General features: G+C 43.4%; 1 protein-coding gene across 2 annotated transcripts in view; it reads right to left on the bottom strand.

The window, feature by feature from the left end:
• The window catches only part of HOMER1 (homer scaffold protein 1), a 79,920-nt gene that overhangs the window by 9,195 nt on the left and 51,605 nt on the right, over nt 1-19,120 (bottom strand). For both annotated transcript variants that reach the window (XM_077347313.1, XM_077347312.1), the window contains 2 exons: nt 4,365-4,521; nt 1,737-1,847 (listed from right to left, as the gene is read on the bottom strand). In XM_077347313.1, the coding sequence (XP_077203428.1) occupies nt 1,737-1,847; nt 4,365-4,521 (268 nt within the window). The remainder of the gene's footprint in view (nt 1-1,736; nt 1,848-4,364; nt 4,522-19,120) is intronic.

Genomic DNA, 19,120 nt, shown 5'->3' with positions numbered 1-19,120 from the left:
TTCAGTGCTAGGTGCCAAGTAGCTGCTCTTTCCTTCCCTGCCTCCCTGGCATGCAGCCCGGGGCACTGGTCTGAATCTGCCAGCTGGGAGGCTGCCTCCAGGTGGTCAGGGGAAGGCAAAGAGCTGGGAAGGGGGACCAAGGAATGGACAAGCTGGTATGCTCTGGCTGATGCAGAAATGGCTACAGAGAATGAGTCAAGCCACTTGGAGAGCTCAGTGAAGCTCAGGGGCTGCTAAATATAGTGCATGGGCGGGGGGGGGGGGCTGTTGAAAACCTCACCTCTTCTTCCCTCCTGCAGGGAGAAGTTTCCTATCCGAGGAGGGGGCTGGCCAGGGGAGAGAGTTTAGTTTTGATTCCTGGAGGATGGGGTTGAATCCCCCTTTAGAGATTCTGAAAAACTTTCCCAAGGAGTGGGGGGGGGTGGACTCAGCATCTGCCATGAGTTCCCTGTGTAATGAGACCTCCTGCTTGGGCCTGGACGCTGTGTGCCTGAGTGTTCTCCTCAAAACAGTGAATCTGAAGGGTGCTCAGTTGCTATAACTGACACACCTGTGGGAGGATGAGGGGAAGAACAGAAGATGGGTGGCTGATGATGGAAGGGGAGGAGTGGGTGAGGCGTGGAGGGAACAGGCTGGACACTGGAGATTGATAGCAGCTGTGCCCAGCCTTACCATGGCAGATGACTGGATCAGCCACAACAGAGGCTGAAGGAGCAGTGGTGTCTAGTTGCCTGGCTCAGTCTCCTCATAGCTCACCTAAGTCTTGTCATGCTGCTCAGCTCTCATTGAGGACCCACCACTGCTGTGTTTGGAAGCCCAGGCTTCACTCTGGTTGAGATGATGGGCAGTAGTGTATCCTCCATTAAGTGGAGTTCAGGCATACCATGACTGCTGCACCCTAGATACGTTATTGCCCAGTCCTGAACCCAGATACACATCTACTGTTCTAGGACTGGTTCTGCCCTGCACTTCAGGATCCCCATGATAAAATCCTGGAGCCTAAAATCACGGTGACCCTAAGCCAGCCTTTCTCAGCTTTTTTACTACTGAGAAACCACTGAAACATTCTTCATGCTTCGAGAAACCCCAGAAGTAGCACAATTGTGAAGAATGTAGTTGGGAAGGATAGCTGTGTAAATGCTCATCCAGGACCCCTCCCCTTTCCACCTCAAGGTCCATCATTGACCATTTTGGAAGGGGGGGGGTTAACATGACCGATATATGACCGATAAATGTTTAACAAATTTTTAAAATATATTAAAAATTAATTAATTCTCACCCATTCAGGAAACCCTTCCAGGACCGTCATGAAATTCCAAGGTTTCATGAAACCTTGGTTGAGAAAGCTTTCCCTAAGCAGAAATCAATGTGGGAACTATGTTGGAACAGGCAGTATAGGGTGTTCCTACCACAAGTACGGCCCTGAAATAATAGCCCTATCCAGAATCAGGACCTACCACTGTTACAGCAGCAATGACAAGGATACAAAATCTACTTTAAGAACGGTCAGTAACTATGTCACTATGTGATGTTGTTGTAACCCCTAGCTAGGAATTGAATGAACCATGAAGGGGTGAAGCCTTTAGATGCAGAAGGGTGCAGAATGCTTGAAAAGCAGAAGACAGAAGCAACACTGTTCTGCTGGGAAGCCTGAAACGTAATCATAGTAGTGTTATGAATGGTATAAAGACCTATATCTACGGCTACTTTATTAACAAACAGATGCAAGCAATTACCTCCTCCTTTTTCTTCAACGTTGCTTCTAATTCTTGTATTGTCTGATTTAGTTCTGTTTTATGAGTGTGGACTGCATTTGCTTGACTACTAACACACTCCAGTTCAGTCACCTGTAAAAGGAAATACAATTGGTAAACATAAAGTGCATGGGTAATGTGGAGGGTTTTTTGTCTTCTTGCCCATCTGGATCAAGGAATTCTCAATGCATGCAAAAATATTAGTAATTAAGCCTCATATTGTTTGAGACAAAAGATAAGTGGAATATAATTAAATATCATTAAACTGTGGTGGATTCTATCACTTAAAGAGCAAAAACACATGCTAAGAAAAATTAAACTGATATAGAAGATTCAAGCTTATGGACATCTTCTGGGCAAGCAGAATTTAAGTTGGAATCATTTCATGATGTAAAGAGCACTTGAGCAGATTGGGAGGCTTCTGGAATGTCTTTCTTAACCAGCATTTTTAGCCTAGCTGCTGCAGACTAGGTGTGAAAGATTTCATTTTCAAATAGCAAGTCAGTCTCCAGCTTACAACAAGATGTTGTGGCTAAACGCCATCATTTAAGCAGCCAGCATAGATTTCTGCTGAACTACTGAAGAGCAAATGATAACTTCAAGATATTGCAATAACTCCAATAAATATATGTTAAAGGCACTTACTAAATGCACAGCAATTAGCTATGAAAGTTTCTGGTATTCTTTCAATTATTCTGCAATTCAGGGTATTCATCTTTAAATAATTAGCAGTGGAGTCTTATGCAGCGTTACTGCCATCAGCCTAGACTGGACTGCACAGGATTGACTGTAAAATTCTTTTTCAGAAACATTCATGTTTGTGTTTGCATGTAAGCCTATTCCTTTCAGATGTGCTCTGCTTTTACTATCCTGTCTTAAGCACTGATACAGAACCAAAGGCCCAGGAATTTATACAAGGTAGCCCTTAATTTCTGGAAGGTGAAAAAGTTGTTAACTGAAGAGCCTGAAGCTTGTAATGGTTCTACGGGGGAGAAATACGTTTTTGTTCTTGTGACTTTTGTTCTTAAAACATTACTGCCATAACGTCATTACTGTGAACGTGAAGGATGTTTACTGGTAATTAACAGAATTTTCTGACATTTAACTCCCCTAAAGTATTTCCAAAACACCAACAATGAATGCATCCTGCAACACAGAAAACCCTTTTTGACACATGCTTAATGTGTACTCACCAACACTATATGTCAATGTATTATGTAGGAAATCAGCATATAATTTGAAAAAGATGAAATATTAGCAAGATCCAGAATTAAATTTAACTTCATAAACCTAATCCAGAAAGTGTTAAATCTTAGAGTTTCTGCATATGCCACGTCCCAAACTACTTTTATCTACTTTTAGTTAGAAATACAATTAATCATATGATATAGGTGAAGCCAGAAAAAGTGAATAAAGGCATAACTGGCATCTAGCATATTTACTAAGCTGGGGTAGATTTCACTCATTACAAAAGCATAATGTGACCATAATCAATGGATTGAAAGGGCGGATGGGCCGCCACCCCTCCCTCCTGCCACCGGAGCCGCTTCCCCTTGGCCCATCCAGTGCGCCTGCCGTGTCTCAGACACGGCGGGCGCTCTGGCTGGGCCGAGGGGAAGGAAAACCCCTCCCTCCACAAGGTCTGCAAGTACATTGCAAAGTCTTCTGTGACTGATTGTTGTGCTATCCTCCATCACCTAGACATTGTGGCAAGAGGACCTGTATAGGGCCGATGGTATCCACCTGTCAGAGTGGGGCATGGACTTGTGACGGAATAATCTTTGAGTGGCATTGATGGGGCTACAAGAGGCATGAGTGATGGCAGGAGCAGGGGGCAGCTGATAGCCTGGTCCCTGCTCGGTGATGGGTTTTCTCACTTGAGGGCCGGATCCTTTGGACCTGAGGCCGTGTCTGCCAGCGAGGCTCCATCTAGTCTCGGAACCACCTTATGAGGTTGCGCATGTGCGAGAGTAAAAGTGTCTTCCTGGATGGGGAGAGGGCCGCCACATGTGGCGAGGTAGCTAGGGTGGACCCAAACAGAGGCTGACGCCCATAGACGTCTCCTAAGCTGTACCTTCCTGGCAGACCAGTAGGCCTGATGAAGAGGGTGAGCTTGACAGGCGTGCTGCTCAGACCCTGCAGGCGGGCCTTCTGGATGGGTTTTCCCCTCCCATGGGAATGTAGTCGGCTGGCTACAGGATGGGTGAGGAGTGGGCCATTGGATCTGTCTCCAGTGTTGGTTCTGCCTCGCTTATGAGTATATTCAATAAATGCTGTGGTCTCATCTGCCAGTCTAATTTGTGACTGTGTTTTCTTAATGCGCTGGACAAGTCCCTCCCCTTATCCAGCAAGTATTAATATGCTGAAGTGAGTCATCAGATAAAACTCAATACAGATGTAATAAATAAGCATTTTTACAATGGAAAAGGTCCCCTGGTAAATTCTTACATTTCATTTCAAGAACGGAAAATAAAATTGAGTTGCATGACTGCTGAAAGTTATAGGATACGCTGAAGGCTTGTTCATGTGAGACTTTGCAGTACCTTTTTCTTATTTCAGAACAAAATGACAGATTTGTTAGTTCCTCGTATTCAAGTGTCTTAAACTCACCCGCTTATGTAGACGTTCTGCTTCCTCCTGATATGCTGCAAGCTGTTGTTTCCATTGTTTCACATTGGCAGTGGACTCGAGCAGAGCTGCTGTAAGCTTGGCATTGTTACCCTTGAGTGTAGCGAGTTCTGCCTCCCAGTGCTTGCTGATTGCCGAACTACAGACAAAATGAGAACTGTCGTCATAAAGGAGGCCACAGTTTCTTTCTTCCCCTCTCATACTATGCAGCAGTCTTCAAAAAACAATTTAAAAATCTGTTTCAAATGCTGAAGATACATAGCTTTAAAAAAAATTGCTTAGTGAAGGGACCCGTAGTTCAGTGACATAGCATATGTTTTGCATACAAAAGATGTCAGATTTAATTTTTTTTCCATGTATAGTAAATAGGATCTCACATTACAAGACTAGGAAGAATCTCTGTCAGGCATTGAAGAAGCACTGCCAGTCAGAGTAGACAGAGTAGACATAAGCTACATTGACCTGACTAAAGTCCAAAATATATGTTACCTTTGAAATGTGACTCCATATGGGAATTGCAGACACATGTCCCTGTAGGAACTCAGTTCTGAAGTATGAAATCCTTGATTCGGCTTAGGATCGTGGTGTGGGGCAAAGAGGCTTCAGCCTACCCACACATTATTTTCCAAACCTAAAATTACCCTGGAATCATAGAATCATAGAGTTGGAAGGGGCCATACAGGCCATCTAGTCCAGTGGTCCCCAACCTTTCTGAGGCTGGGGACCGGCAGGGCATCGCAGCGGGCCGTGCCTGCGGGCCATGCCTGTGCATCGGCCCGCATCCGCAGGCCACGCATGTGCGATGCGTGGCCCAGCCCTGATTCCCTCTCCCCGCCCTCCCACAGTAAGAAGCTTCCCGGGCTGCAAGCTTGCGGCCTGGGAAGTTTTTTACTGCAGGGGGGGGGCGGGGAGAGGGAGCCGCGGCCTGGCGCCATGGCCTTCGCGGCCCGGCACCGGGCCGCGGCCCTCAGGTTGGGGACCACTGATCTAGTCCAACCCCCTGCTCAATGCAGGAGCAGGGAGGAACTATTTGCTCTGAGGAGTTATGCATGTACTAATAGGCTACATTCACTTCAGTACTGAATTCCCATGGGGAACTCACAGCTGCTATATAGTTGCATATTCACATGGCAATCACATGTCAAATGTAACATCTAATGTGGACCTCAGAAACACCTTCATATGCTGAAGACAGGCAGCTTCATAAGTTCAAACCCCTCAAAAAAGAGCCATACTTTATGGAGGATACTAGTTTCAAAGCCCCTTTATAAAAAGGGGTTTTGAAAGGGGAGACCGGCAGGGAGGGAACCCCCAGCAGGCGCGCTTCGCGCGACTGCTGGGGATTCCCTAGGGCGGTGATCTGACGCTGCGCGAGGCACTTCGCGCCTCCCGCAGCGTCAGACCAGCAGGGAGGGAACCCCCAGCAGCCGCGCTTCGCGCGACTGCTGGGGGTTCCCTCGGGCGGCGGTCTGACGCGGCGAGAGGCGCTTCGCGCCTCTCGCCGCGTCATTCCGGGAGCAACTGCGAGCCGCGCACAGCGCGGCTCGCAGTTGCTCAGCTTGGGAATCGGAGGGACCAATCGGCAGGCGCTTCGCGCCTGCCGATTGGTCCCTCCGATTGTCTGTCGTGAGGAAGGGTCCAACCCGGACCCTTCCTCATCACGGACAAAGCCCACCTCTAGGGGGCTTAACGAATTATATAGTCCGTGGCGCCCGTAGCGCCACGGGCTGTTTAAAGATATGTTATTTATTTTCTCAAAGGGCCTTTTCACATTCTCATTTGACTTGATTGTAAGTTGCAGGTTTCTTTTCTTTCTTTTTTCTTTTTTGGTGGGAGGGAGTCTGTTCCACGTGTTTTGTTCCTTCTAGTGGTTGATAAAATATTACAATAGTTAATGTCTGGCGTAAAAACCTATAGCTGAAATGTGCAGAGACAGATCCTGGACATAATCCAGTGTAATATAGAATTGACCAAGACACCTGTGAAAAAAAAAACCTTCCCCAAGAAAAAGGAACTTATAAGCACGGAAAAAGGATGCAGAAACACCCAAAGTATTCTAGCTAACTGTCTAATAGTAAATGATAAAAAAGAAATGTATTGCTCATAAATTATGCAAATTCCCATAATTACCAACTTCCAACAGCTTTTAATAAGAAGCTAGCACTAAGTAGGAATTTTATTTTTATCATAGTAATTTTGATCCCAGTAGCTAAGAATGCAACCCTAAGCAGAGTTTCACTGTTGTTAATCAACTGAAGTCAATGGGTTTAGAAGAATATAACCCAGTATAGGATTGCATGGTTAGTTCCTAGACCTTTGCATTCTGAGTATAAACAGTACAACAGCCTGGATCACAATTGTCTTCACAGCTAGATACATTTAGCCATAGAGATGACCAGGAACTAATTGACAAATCAAAGTTTGTCACCAATTATGGCTGGTTCGTGGTTTGGAACCTTCCATGATTTTGATGCAGGCTTATCCTTACTTTCTGCTCTTCCTAAAAAAAAAAACAACAGCTGAGCTGTCTTTGGTTTAAATGGCTCCGAGCAGAAAACAGGATTCAAATGGTTCAGAGTCCTTGCTGCTCAGCTGTTTGGAAGCACCTGCTTTCTGCTCCCTGCAAAAGCTGCAGGGAGCAAAAAGCAGGGATTTAAAATTCAAATAGCTCATGTATCATAACAATCTGGTTCAGTTTGTAAACTTACATATTACAGTAGTTTGTGATTTGGTTCATGGTCAGCCATGAAACACAAACCAAATTGCAAAAGTGCAGCTCATGCAATCCCTGATGAAGCAGCCTCTCTTGAAATTTTCTACATTTTTACATTTCAAAGATTACTGGAAACCTATACTTTCTCTAGTTACTTTAATGACATTAATCCTGCCAACAATATTTATTTATTATTGGATGTTATCCACCATTTCCAGGTCAGCCAGCTTGCGGTGGTTTACACCAGATATAAAATCACAATAAAACAATGACAAGGATAAAAGTTCTTGAATCCCACCCACCCCCAGTCCACCCCCACAAGGCTTAATAGCCTGCACTATAGGGTGAGAGACAGATGTTAATCCCATAAAATGTTTACAGTTTTAAAATTTGGTGATTTGGAAATTTGGACGAGAGGCCATCTATATCTTCTATGCCCTGGCCTCAACTGAACGCCTGGTGGAAGAGCTCCATCTGTGATCGTTCTGACAGGGTCCTCAGCTCTTCTGGGAGCTCATTCTGCCAGATAGAAGCTAGGACTGAAAAGGCCCTGGACCTGGTTGAGACCAGGCACCTTACGTGGGCCAGGGGTCACCAACCTATTTAGACTGTTGACCAAAGACTTTCTATTTGTACATTTTGAGTGTTTTAACTCACTTGTCTTCACTATTCTCCCCAAATGATGCTCCTGATGGCATGGGGTAGATCTCCAGGAACAGCATGAAGAAGGAAGTAGTGAAAATTTCCACATTCATTAGCGGAAATCCTCCATGGGAGACAATCCAATGGAAAATAATTGCATTTGGTGTTCCATATGTTTTTTCCAGCTTTGAAGCTTTCGGCTGTATTGTGAAACTACCTAAAATTTATGAATTATGAAGAATCAACTGCAACCTGATTCTATGTATATTAAGTTCCATGGAGTGACATGCAAATGTCTTTGTGGTTCTATTTCTCAACCAGTTGTCTCCCGTGCCATGTGAAAAAAGAGGACTATACAACATGATATTTCTGAATGTTTCAATCTGTTCTATTAACATAGATGATCCAAACGAATTGCCTCATCTTCAAATAAGCATTCACCTTCAAAGCAGCTCATCGGTTACTTGCCCATTTTGTGCCTGGGTTTCTCTTACTAAGCTTCTTAGAGTTCATATAGTTTCTGCATGTACATGTGAAGCTGCCTTCTGACATTCTGCAGAAAATCTGGGTTACTCAGGAGGGTGTTCTTACACAGGTAATAGGGCTGTACTACTGTACTATGATGGAATGGTTCAAAGGGATGCTTTAATGACAGAAAAGGGACTGTGGACTAAATCACTGTGTACACTACATGCTACTGTTGCTGTATGTATTATCCCACTATGTAATCTCTGCATTGTTTAGCACGTCATATTAAGTTTTGTTTCAGCTTTGTCTCAGATGTACGCTGGGCCTGAGATTTCTGCAGTCCTAATCCTATTAAATCGCTTATAAGATGTCCCATCCTGTTCTGTCTTGACATATGCTGTGTAATACTCTCTTTGAGTCTCAGTGAGGAAGCTGGTCTATGAATGAAATACATTAATATAATAATACATTAATAAAAACTAAATAGTTTTGAAATTTAAGAGCCTGCCAAAAGCAGCTTTGATGCAACAGTGAGGATATGATGTTTAAAGGGGGAAATGGAGCTCTTCTGCCAGGCATTTGGTTGAGTTTGACCGAAACTAACAACATCCTCTGGTCCCCCGAACCTCCCTCCCATTAATCCATATGCCTGAAATGACCAATCATGAATCTATTAGATTGTTATTCTGCTAGACTGTTACTCTGTTTATTGCTGCTATCATTATTGTTACTATCCACTTGACATAGCTACTGAGTTTGATGTAGAATCATAGAATCATAGAATTGGAAGGGACCTCCTGGGTCATCTAGTCCAAACCCCTGCACTATGCAGGACACTCACAACCCTATCGCTCATCCACTGTAACCTGCTACCCTCTTGAATCTTCACAGAATCAGTCTCTCCATCAGATGGCTATTCAGACTCTGTTTAAAAATTTCCAAAGATGGAGAACCCACTACCTCCTGAGAAAGCCTGTTCTACTGAAAAAACACTCTTTCAGGAACTTCTTCTGTATGTTTAGACAGAATTTCTTTTGCATTAATTTCCTCCCATTGGTTCTGGTCCATCCCTCTGGGACAAGAGAGAACAACTCTGTTCCATCCTCTATATGGCACCCTTTTAAATACTTGATGGTTATCAGATCCCCTCTTAGTCGTTTCCTCTCCAGGCTAAACAGAACAAGCTCCCCCAACCTTTCCTCATATGTCTTGATCTCCAAATCCCTCACCATCTTTTTTGCCCTCCTCTGGACACACTCCAGTTTGTCTACATCCCTCTTCAACTGGGGTGCCCCAAACTGAACACAGGACTCCAAGTGAGGCTGAACCAGAGCCAAGTAAAGCAGTACCATCACTTCCCCTGATCTGGACACGATACTCTATTAGATACAGCCCAAAATCCCACTTGCCTTTTAGCCACCAAGTCACACTGCTGACTCACGTTCAATGCATGGTTTACTAAGACTCCTAGATCCTTTTTGCACATACAACTGCCAAGACAAATTTCCCCAATCCTATAATGGTGTATTTGTTTTTTCCTACCTAAATGCAGAACTTTATATTTGTCCCTATTGAACTTCATTTTATTTAGTTTAGATCAGTTCTTGAGCCTATCAAGATCATCCAGTCTTCTGTTGTGTTTGCTACCCCTCCCAGTTTAGTATAATCTGCAAAGGTAATAAGTCCCCTCTAATCCCTCATCCAAATCATTTATAAATATGTTGAACAACACAGGTACTATCAGTGAAAGGAAGCACTGTTGGGGAAAACCCTAGGTTCTATACCCTGGTGTAGTCTACATGGGGCTTTTTACTCACTCCCAGTTTGACTAAATCCCTCCTGTCTACACTGAATTCTATTTCCATTTTGATTTTGGGCGCTTTAAATTTTTCCTCTGCAACATGCATGATTGATCCGGAGTGACCCTACCTTTCCCTTGCAATATCGAAAAGTGGATATAACCCTCAATATTTGAAAAATTGCCATCAGTAAGTGTGCATATTTCTGCTTTTTGTGAATTAACTTCATTCTCAATGCCTTGTAGCAAAGCAGTCTTTCCTGACTGGCCAGGGTGTCAGTTCAAAGACTTCCTGGTTCCTGGTTGCAAGGCTTGTCTTAAAGTGACTGTACTCCTAACTTCTCTCAGCAGAGATTTGCCTCTTGGATTTATTCCCCCCTCTTCTGCTGTCTCCAATCTCCCTCCCCCCCCTTAGTTCAAGAAAAAAAAGAGACCCCTGCTGCACTTGGCTCCCCTCCCTGTTTTGAGCTCCCCCAATCAAGTGCAGAACACTTTCGGTTTCAATTGGGGGGAGGGGGGGTTAGAGGAAGACCCAAGTTCAAATTGATTTGATTTCATCAGGATCCATAATGGGGGGAAAAAGTGCAGAATCAGCCTCTGTTAGCCCTCTTGGGGAACTGGGTGGCAACTGTGTTAAACAAGATGCTGGACTAGATGGACAACTGGTCTAATCCCGTGGTTCTCTTATGTTTTTATGCACACAGTGATTCTTAATAGAAAAAAGTTTGAAAGCATTGGTACTCATATCCCCCAGATTTTGTTAGTCTCTAAGGTGTTATGGGACACATATCAAATTGTTCTATGAAGAAGAACTAGCAGAACATTATGGGAACTTGCCCAACAAAGAAGCCTTTTAAAAAAGGTAAAGTTTGTCTGTTTTTCTTACATATTCCCCCACTACCATTTTGCATTGAGAACCACAAAAGGGAAGTGCTAGGAAAATAATCTAGTTATTTCACCAACTTGCCCTAACTCATAACATGTAAAGGCAACCCTCTTTCTCAGTTCCCCCCTACTTACAGATTTTCCTATTCATTCCACAAAACTTTCTACTCACCCTGTCTTTTATTTCTATTTATTAGAAACTTACAACCAAATAGTCATATGGGGAGCCAAATCAGTATAAGAGATAATTCTTTGCCACTACTGACCCTTTGCTACCCAAGTGCCAGAGGCCTTCTTGCTAGGCCCTGAGTGAATTTTTGTATCCTGCCTTGCTTTCATATTACTTCTTTCCCCCTTTTATCTCAAACATCTGCTAATTTCATCAAAGGGTTTCCTTCCAGTGCCTGTTATTCATCTGGCTGCCTATTCTGTCCTGTTTCCACCTGTTATCTGGATTATTTGCCTTCATTCCATGAAGCATAGCACTACTGGTTCTCTCCCAACTATATTTTTTCAACAGCATAGGTACCCCTTGTCCTTAAACCAGAAGGGTCAGCCCAGTGTTGTTATGCAATTCTATTCTTCTTCCATAGACCTTCAGATCTTAGACTGTTCAATGTTCTCCCACAGTTTAAAACCCTTGTAGCCTGTGTTGTCAAGTGCTTAGATGTTGGACTAGGGTAAATTCAGAACGTCATTGTCATGGATCCCCACCGATTGACCATGGGCCAGTCATTGTGTTTCAGACTAAGATGCCACTGGGAAGCAAGGTGGAGTATAAAGCTGAATATTTCAAATGACTGTACATACACTGTGTTGTAAGCCTCACAACAATTCATATAACACATGAGGGGACAGAGATTGTAAGTACAACTGCTGGGAAATTCCTGGAGATTTGAGGATGGGGAATGGGGAGAGAAAGGGTATGAGATGGACAGGGATCTCAGCTGGTTATGATATGGACTCAACCCTCCAAAGCAGTCATTTTCTTCAGGGACATTGATCTTTGTAGTCTGCATGTTGGCAACCCTGAGGAGATCTTGCCAAAGGTCACCTAGGTAGGTAGCAAACTCAAAACTGAGACCAGGGACTTCCTTTTTGTTATTCAGTCATTTATCCACAACGCTACACAAGCTCTCAATCAGAATTGTTTTCATGGTGGGATCAATAGGTACTAAAGTACGTTATTTTAATGCAGTTACAATTATTTGTATACATTTATTTTTAGATACAATAGCTGATTCTCACTCAGATTTCTATTACTTAGATTCCCTTAGCGTGCCCTCACAATACAATAGTTGATTCCTATAATCTACAGGCAGTACTCTACTTGCAGAACTCCACTTGAGGAATAGACATTTCCCCTCTCCTCCCTCCCTGATGCTTCACCCCACAACAATGCTCCTGAAGGTCTAGTGATGATATGACCATTCCACATCCATGCCTACTTTGCTGGCGGGTTCGATGAAGTAATCTTCAGGCAGATGTAACTTGGGATCTTCCATTTTAGCAATTAAGGGCACTGATTAATTGCATTCTCCTGCACCCACACAGCTTTCTCAACATTGTTTTAGAATCCTACCCGGCAACATTTCTTTGGTGAGGAATGCAGGTACACTGATTAAATCAACAAACCACATTTTCCTGGGTAACAAAGCTTGAGTCCACCTTTAAGTTTTTATTCAAGATACTAGTAATCAAGCCCGCTGTACTTACAATACAGCGGGCGCTAGATCAGGAACTCGCGGCCGGCGAGTCAGCAGGCTGCTGGCACGTGGGACATGGTGGCCTGATGCGGCGGAGGCGCTTTGCGCCTCTCAACACGTCAGACCGCCGGCCAGGGAGCACCCGCCAGCCGCGCTGCTTGCGGCTCGCAATTGCTCCCTTGCCGGTGGGGCGGCAAAGAGAAGCCAATCGGCAGGCGCCCCACCAATGGACTGTCCGGAGGAAGGGGCCAATTGGCACCCTTCCTCATCCCGGACAGAGCCCGCCCCAACTCCTCCCCCCAAGCCCTTACGGCTTTATTTAGTCCGCGGCGCCCGCAGCACCGCGGGCGGGGGTTAAGAAGATAAGCCTTTGTGTGCTTGCACACTTCTGGACTCCAACTTTGTTCAGCTGCTTCTGACCCACACGGCTACCCAACTAAATCACTTTTCCCTGGATTGGTGTGTGCCAGACAACTGGCTTCTTCTAATGCTTCTATATGTACATCCTTGAGATAGCTATTGCAAGGCAATAACTGGCACAAGAAGTTCAACTACATTTTATATTAAGCAGAAAGTTTTGGTCCATGTTATAATTATTTTTTGGAAAACAGGTCATCACTTCAAAGCTACATGACTATGACCATACAAAGTTAGAGCCACTGTGGTGTTTCCACAAGCACAATGATTTGTGTCTGCAGTGTGACATTTCTGGCTCCCCTTCCTATAGAGATGTGCCATCCTGGACATCCATTGCTTGTTATTGCTGGATAGTCTAGGCTGGCACTGGCTGTGGATTTCAAGAAAGCCACCCTTGATGGCCTGTACCAAACCACTATGTGATATTGTGTGAAAGTACTACTGTTGGCATGGCACTAATGACATCACTTTCAGTAGCAGACACCAGAGCCTGTTCCCACCCACAAATTCTCCTGGCAGCAGAGCCAGCTACAGCTGGCAAGCCTAAGTGTAAACTCCACCCATCAATTACATGCACATAGAACTTCATGTCTTCAGCATTTCCTCTCCGTATCACTCTAGTGTAGAAGAGTTCATGTACCACTCCCTCCCCAAGTTGAAGCAGCAAGGTTTCTTTCTTCCTTCTACTGCAATTCCCTGTATTTTGTTACTTCTCTGAATACTGATGGGTACTAACAATCACCTGATTATTTTCAAAGAGGAGAATAGGAACAGTCTCTGCAGTGAAGCTTGCAACATGGAAGAGAAGGACAGCATGCTGTGTGCTTCCCCAACCCCAGTCATTAAGATTAATCATCAAGTGACCTCATAGTCATTTGGAGAAAAGACAAAGAATGGTAGCTATTCAGATTCATGAAAACTGATTATTAACATTAGCCCTGTTCACAAGTCACAGTGAATGCATATACAATCCATGTACACTTGATTTTTCTTTATATACAAATTAAACATTATCATGTTATATTCAATAACTATATGGCTGAACATTTGATTTAAATCCACATTTATCCAGAAACCAGTCCCTGCTTTCATTTGCAGTGTAAGCATGCACTCACTGTTTTTTTTACAAACATATGTACACATATGCATGAAAGATGTCCATGATAATATGTGAATAGGGCTGCTGATCCTGTCAGGTACCTATTTTTAATCACAGGTAAGTGATATGAAGGGGGCTATTGAAGAGTCCATTTTCATCTGGACACTACAAAAGAGCGTGCTTCCTTTAGATACCAAGCTACTTTACTACTTACTTCACTATTCTTCAGATGGCCTGAATCTAAAGGCTTTGTACCTCTGTTAAGCAGGGAAATGCCCAGCCTAGTTGCTGTACAATAAGCAAGTTACAGATAGCTATATCTAAGGCAGGAATGGTGGCTTTCATATATTATTCGTCTTTATCAGGGTGCTGTATCTCTGCGCATTCTATGAAGCTGCCTGCCTTTTGGAAGTGCCAAGAGTCTGCCTCTGCCCACTTGGAGAGTGACATGGGTACCCTTTTGAAACTGAAACATGGTAGAGATGATCACATGGATAAGGGGTATTCTTCCTGTGCACTGTCTTGTTCCCTATACCAAATTAAAAACAGCTGGAAACGTTTCCCATCATAACAAAAAATTAATACAAACAAATTGAAAATCAATGACACCTGGGAAGCAGAGATGAAAATGATTTATACACCCCTGCCTTCCTTTCTAGTCTCCCAACGTAGTACATAATCTCCCTCATTCAGGAGATAACATATAAGCACAAACACACCTCTTCCTTTCAACTAGAATTATACCCTCTATCTTTTCTTTCTTCTCAGGCAACTGGACATATGGCCACATCATTGAGACAATTTCCCCATATTAAAAAAGTACAGAACATTAATATTTTGTATGGAAGTTGTTGTTTTTTAAATTTCTTCTTACACAGATCAAGAGAAGGAAAATTTATAAGTATTGCAAGTGTGCTCATTTCATATATAAATTACTGTAGGTATTAATTGGAAAGCAGGGGTTTAAAAGCCCTCATTTAAACTTTGTTCGTCTTGGCATAGTTAGGTAGCAAATTGGCCCCCTCTGACAAAAAGGATTTCCACTAAGGAGAATTTCCTGTCCTCTATGCCACTGATACCAGAAAATCTGCATCCAGAGAACAGGAGACCTGCAGAAATGGTATTTATTTTACTTTATTTATATTTAGATGTATAGGTCTGCCCCTCTTGGCCCAGCCATCTCAGGGCAGTGTACAACAGCTTAAAAACAATAGATTTAAAACCAAAATCAATTAATCCAACTAAAATATAGGCATCCCTTGCTTCTGAACCTCTCTTGGGTTAGTGACAACCAGCCTGTTCAAACCAGCAGAACATTACACTCTTCAGGGGACATATTCAGAGAGGTGGTCACTCAAGTATGCTGGGTCCTGACCGCGAATGGCCTTAAGGGTCAAAAATGGCACCTTGAACTTAATCCAGTACTCCACCAGGAGCCAATGTAGTTGCCTGAAGACAGGACATGTATGAACCCCATAGTATTCTAGTGAGGTCCTCTAGTAAGGACTCTGGCAGCTGCATTTTGGCCCAGCTGTAATTTCCACAGAAGGGACAATGCAAGGCTACGTACAGTGAGTTACAGAAATCTAATCTGGAGGTGACCATTGCATGGATGATGGTGACTAAGTGATCTGGGGCCAGGTAGAGCAGTGGTCCCCAACCTTTTTATCACCGGGGACCGGTCAATGCTTGACAATTTTACTGAGGCCCGGGGGGGGGTAGTCTTTTGCTGAGGGACGTCATCGCCACCGCTTGAGCCCCTGCTTCACTTGCTTTCCCACCGCACCCCTGACTTCCCGCTGCCTGCTGGGGGGCACTGCCAGCAGCATCTGCGCAATGCCACGCTGAGGGGGAGCTGTAGCCATGGCGGCCGCCAGAGATCACCAAAGGTGAGCTGGCAGCATAGTGGCAGGGCAAACCCCGAGGCAGCAGCCGGGAAGGAGGACGAGGAGGAGCTGCGGCCCGGTACTGACTGATACACGGTTCAGGACCGGTCTCTGGACCAGGGATTAGGGACCACTGAGGTTGAGCGTTAGTAGCCTAGCTTGGTGTAGGTTAAAAAATGTCTGCTGAGCTAGCTTGATGACTTGCGCCTCCATAGAAAGGGAGGCAACAAGTATACAGTCTCTGCAGCAATCAGCTGTACACCATCTAGGCATGAGGGAGGATTTGTAGCAGATTGCAAAGAATTTATTACAAAAGATTAACGATACAATTCTAAACAGATTTATGCCTTTTAAAGTCTGTTGCACTTAGAAGGCCTTAACTCTGTTTAGGATTGCATTCTAAATAGTGTTTGAGAATAGTGTTGACACAAGTGAAGGAGCTTTTCTGCCAGATGAGGTGATATATTTACAAATATTCTAAGTGCTGGAGAATGACAATGAAAACAGAGTGATCAGAAGCAGTCTCTTTTGAACATGGGATGTAGTGTGCTAGAACTAAAAATATTCTGGTTCTAGGAAACAGGAGGGACACTATTGGTAGGATAAGCAAATTGACCGCAGAGATGGTAGATGCTGGTGGGCCATGTTCTGTCGAGAGAGAGTAATTTCATTTTGTTTTACTTTAATTTTAGCTGCAATACTTTTATTTATTTATTTGATTTATATTCCACATGGGCTCAGGGTGGTGTACAACAATAATAATAAATAAAACTTAATAATATTAAAACCTTATAAAACCTATAAACTCATCTCAATACCAAATTTAAAACACATCTCAGTGCAATCTCTTTCTGATGTAGTCTGTTGATAATATTATTTGTGGTGGGGTTTCCTTGGGGGGCTTAGTTGATAGATATATTTATATTTATTTTGCCTCTAACTCCATCTCTTCTTCGTTTTAGGATACAGGGAGAGAATTAAGGGTTTTCATGGGCAAGAACTCATTTTGAGTAGGGAGGTTATTTTCTTTCGTTTCTCTGTTGCTCACTATTTTACTTTTACATTTACTAAGGTTTTGAAGTTTTAATCTTATCTGCATCTTTCAAAACTTCACTAGCCCACCAGCCACAACAGTCCCTTTTTCTTGTTTCCCCTTCCTGCCAAATTGGAAGGGGGGAACAGTACAAAAATGCTAGTTTCTCTCTTTTAATCCCTATTTACATTCCATTTTATTCTGTTTCTTTTAATTAATTACAGTGAATCTTAAAGACTACTGTGTTTACAGCATGAGTTAGCAGACTCTAGGCTGTATGCAACTCTTGCAGCTTCCATTTAAACTTATTTCTAACAAGTTCAGTATCTTGCTCTTTTAAATAGTTTACCACACTCTCCATAAAAGGACAAGAACCTAGCCAACTTCTCCTGGATGCTGGTGAGAATACATCTATTTATGAATATATCAGCATCTCAAACATTCTTGATTGCCTAGATACTGTAGAAGATTTATAAGCAGTTATATTCTCTGATGATGATGTCAGCTATCAAGGCAATAAACCAAAACTCCAGATTACATACCAACAAGGGGAGAGACATGAGGGGCTCTGTTGAGCCTGGATTTCTGCCAAGGAGCATCATAAGGTAAAATCTGTTCTTGATCCATATAGGTTTGTCTTGAACATTTAGTATTAGAATTCACTGGTCAGTGGACCATAAATAGATTCTGATTCTTGAATCTTTGTCCTTTTAGAGGACAATCTTTGTCCATATCATAAACTGGGGGAACAAACGGCAGATAAGAGAGCATCTAGCTACTCTATTAAATCAAAGGACTGAAAACACATACCACAGATATTAAGGACTGACTGCCCCTATCTGTTCTGACAGGTTGATGCTTCCCTGTTTTTTCTCCCAGAATTCCATCTCTGATTATGGCTAAATCTGAATGGCTGTGTTTACGACTCAGAGGTTTTTTAAAGTACTACCTGTTACCCTTCTGATTTCAATTAAATGAACTCAGCTGCATAGTCTAGATTGGCCCACCCCATCAAGGGCAAACACAGAAGAGAACCTACTGCTTGACCTATCATCTCCTGACAAAGATAAGTGGGTCCAGTTCATGGACAATATAGAAACAGTGCTACTACCCCTGCTCCAGTACTGCTTGAACAATATGGTACCCCAGCTTGAACCAAATGTTCAGATTTGTCTAAAAGGGGGTGTTCTGCTCCTTATGTTCTTGGTATTGAAGAGTGTATGATTCATGACCAGCTGAGACAAATCCACTCAAAATACTCAGCTGTAACATTGCAGGATAGAATGACAGTCAGTTTGCCATGTTTTTATAAAGAAAGCCTCAATAGGTATTAGGGGAGGGAGACCCAGGACCAGTCAAGTTTGTTTGATTTCAACTGCATTAAACGTCACCTTGATCAAAGTTCTGATTTGATATTGTATGTCTTGGTTACTTTGGATGACTACTTTTTGATTTAATTCAGTTTATTTACCTCCTGCTACTAGTTGGGCAACCATGAATGAAAACTGGAATACAAAAAATGGCTTATATGATAACTTAATGTTTTTTGTTTGTTTGTTAGGTGCGAAGTCGTGTCCGACCCATCGCGACCCCATGGACATCCTCCAGGCCTTTCTGTCCTCTACCATTCCCCGGAGTCCATTTAAGTTTGCACCTACTGCTTCAGTGACTCTATCCAGCCAACTCATTCTCTGTCATCCCCTTCTTCTTTTGCCCTCGATTGCTCCCAGCATTAGGCTCCTCTCCAGGGAGTCCTTCCTTCTCGTGAGGTGGCCAAAGTATTTGAGTTTCATCTTCAGGATCTGGCCTTCTAAGGAGCAGTCAGGGCTGATCTCCTCTAGGACTGACCGGTTTGTTCACCTTGCAGTCCAAGGGACTCGCAAGAGTCTTCTCCTCAATTCTTTGACGCTCAGCCTTCCTTATGGTCCAACTTTCACAACCATACATTGCAACTGGGAATACCATAGCCTTGACTAGACGCACTTTTGTTGGCAGGGTGATGTCTCTGCTTTTTTGGATGCTGTCTAGATTTGCCATAGCTTTCCTCCCCAGGAGCAAGCGTCTTTTAATTTCTTTGCTGCAGTCCCCATG

Source organism: Paroedura picta, chromosome 7 (genome assembly GCF_049243985.1).
Source record: "Paroedura picta isolate Pp20150507F chromosome 7, Ppicta_v3.0, whole genome shotgun sequence".
Lineage (NCBI taxonomy): Eukaryota > Metazoa > Chordata > Lepidosauria > Squamata > Gekkonidae > Paroedura > Paroedura picta.
The sequence above is the reverse complement of the archived record's forward strand: the minus strand, read 5'-3'. Positions and strand labels throughout refer to the sequence as shown.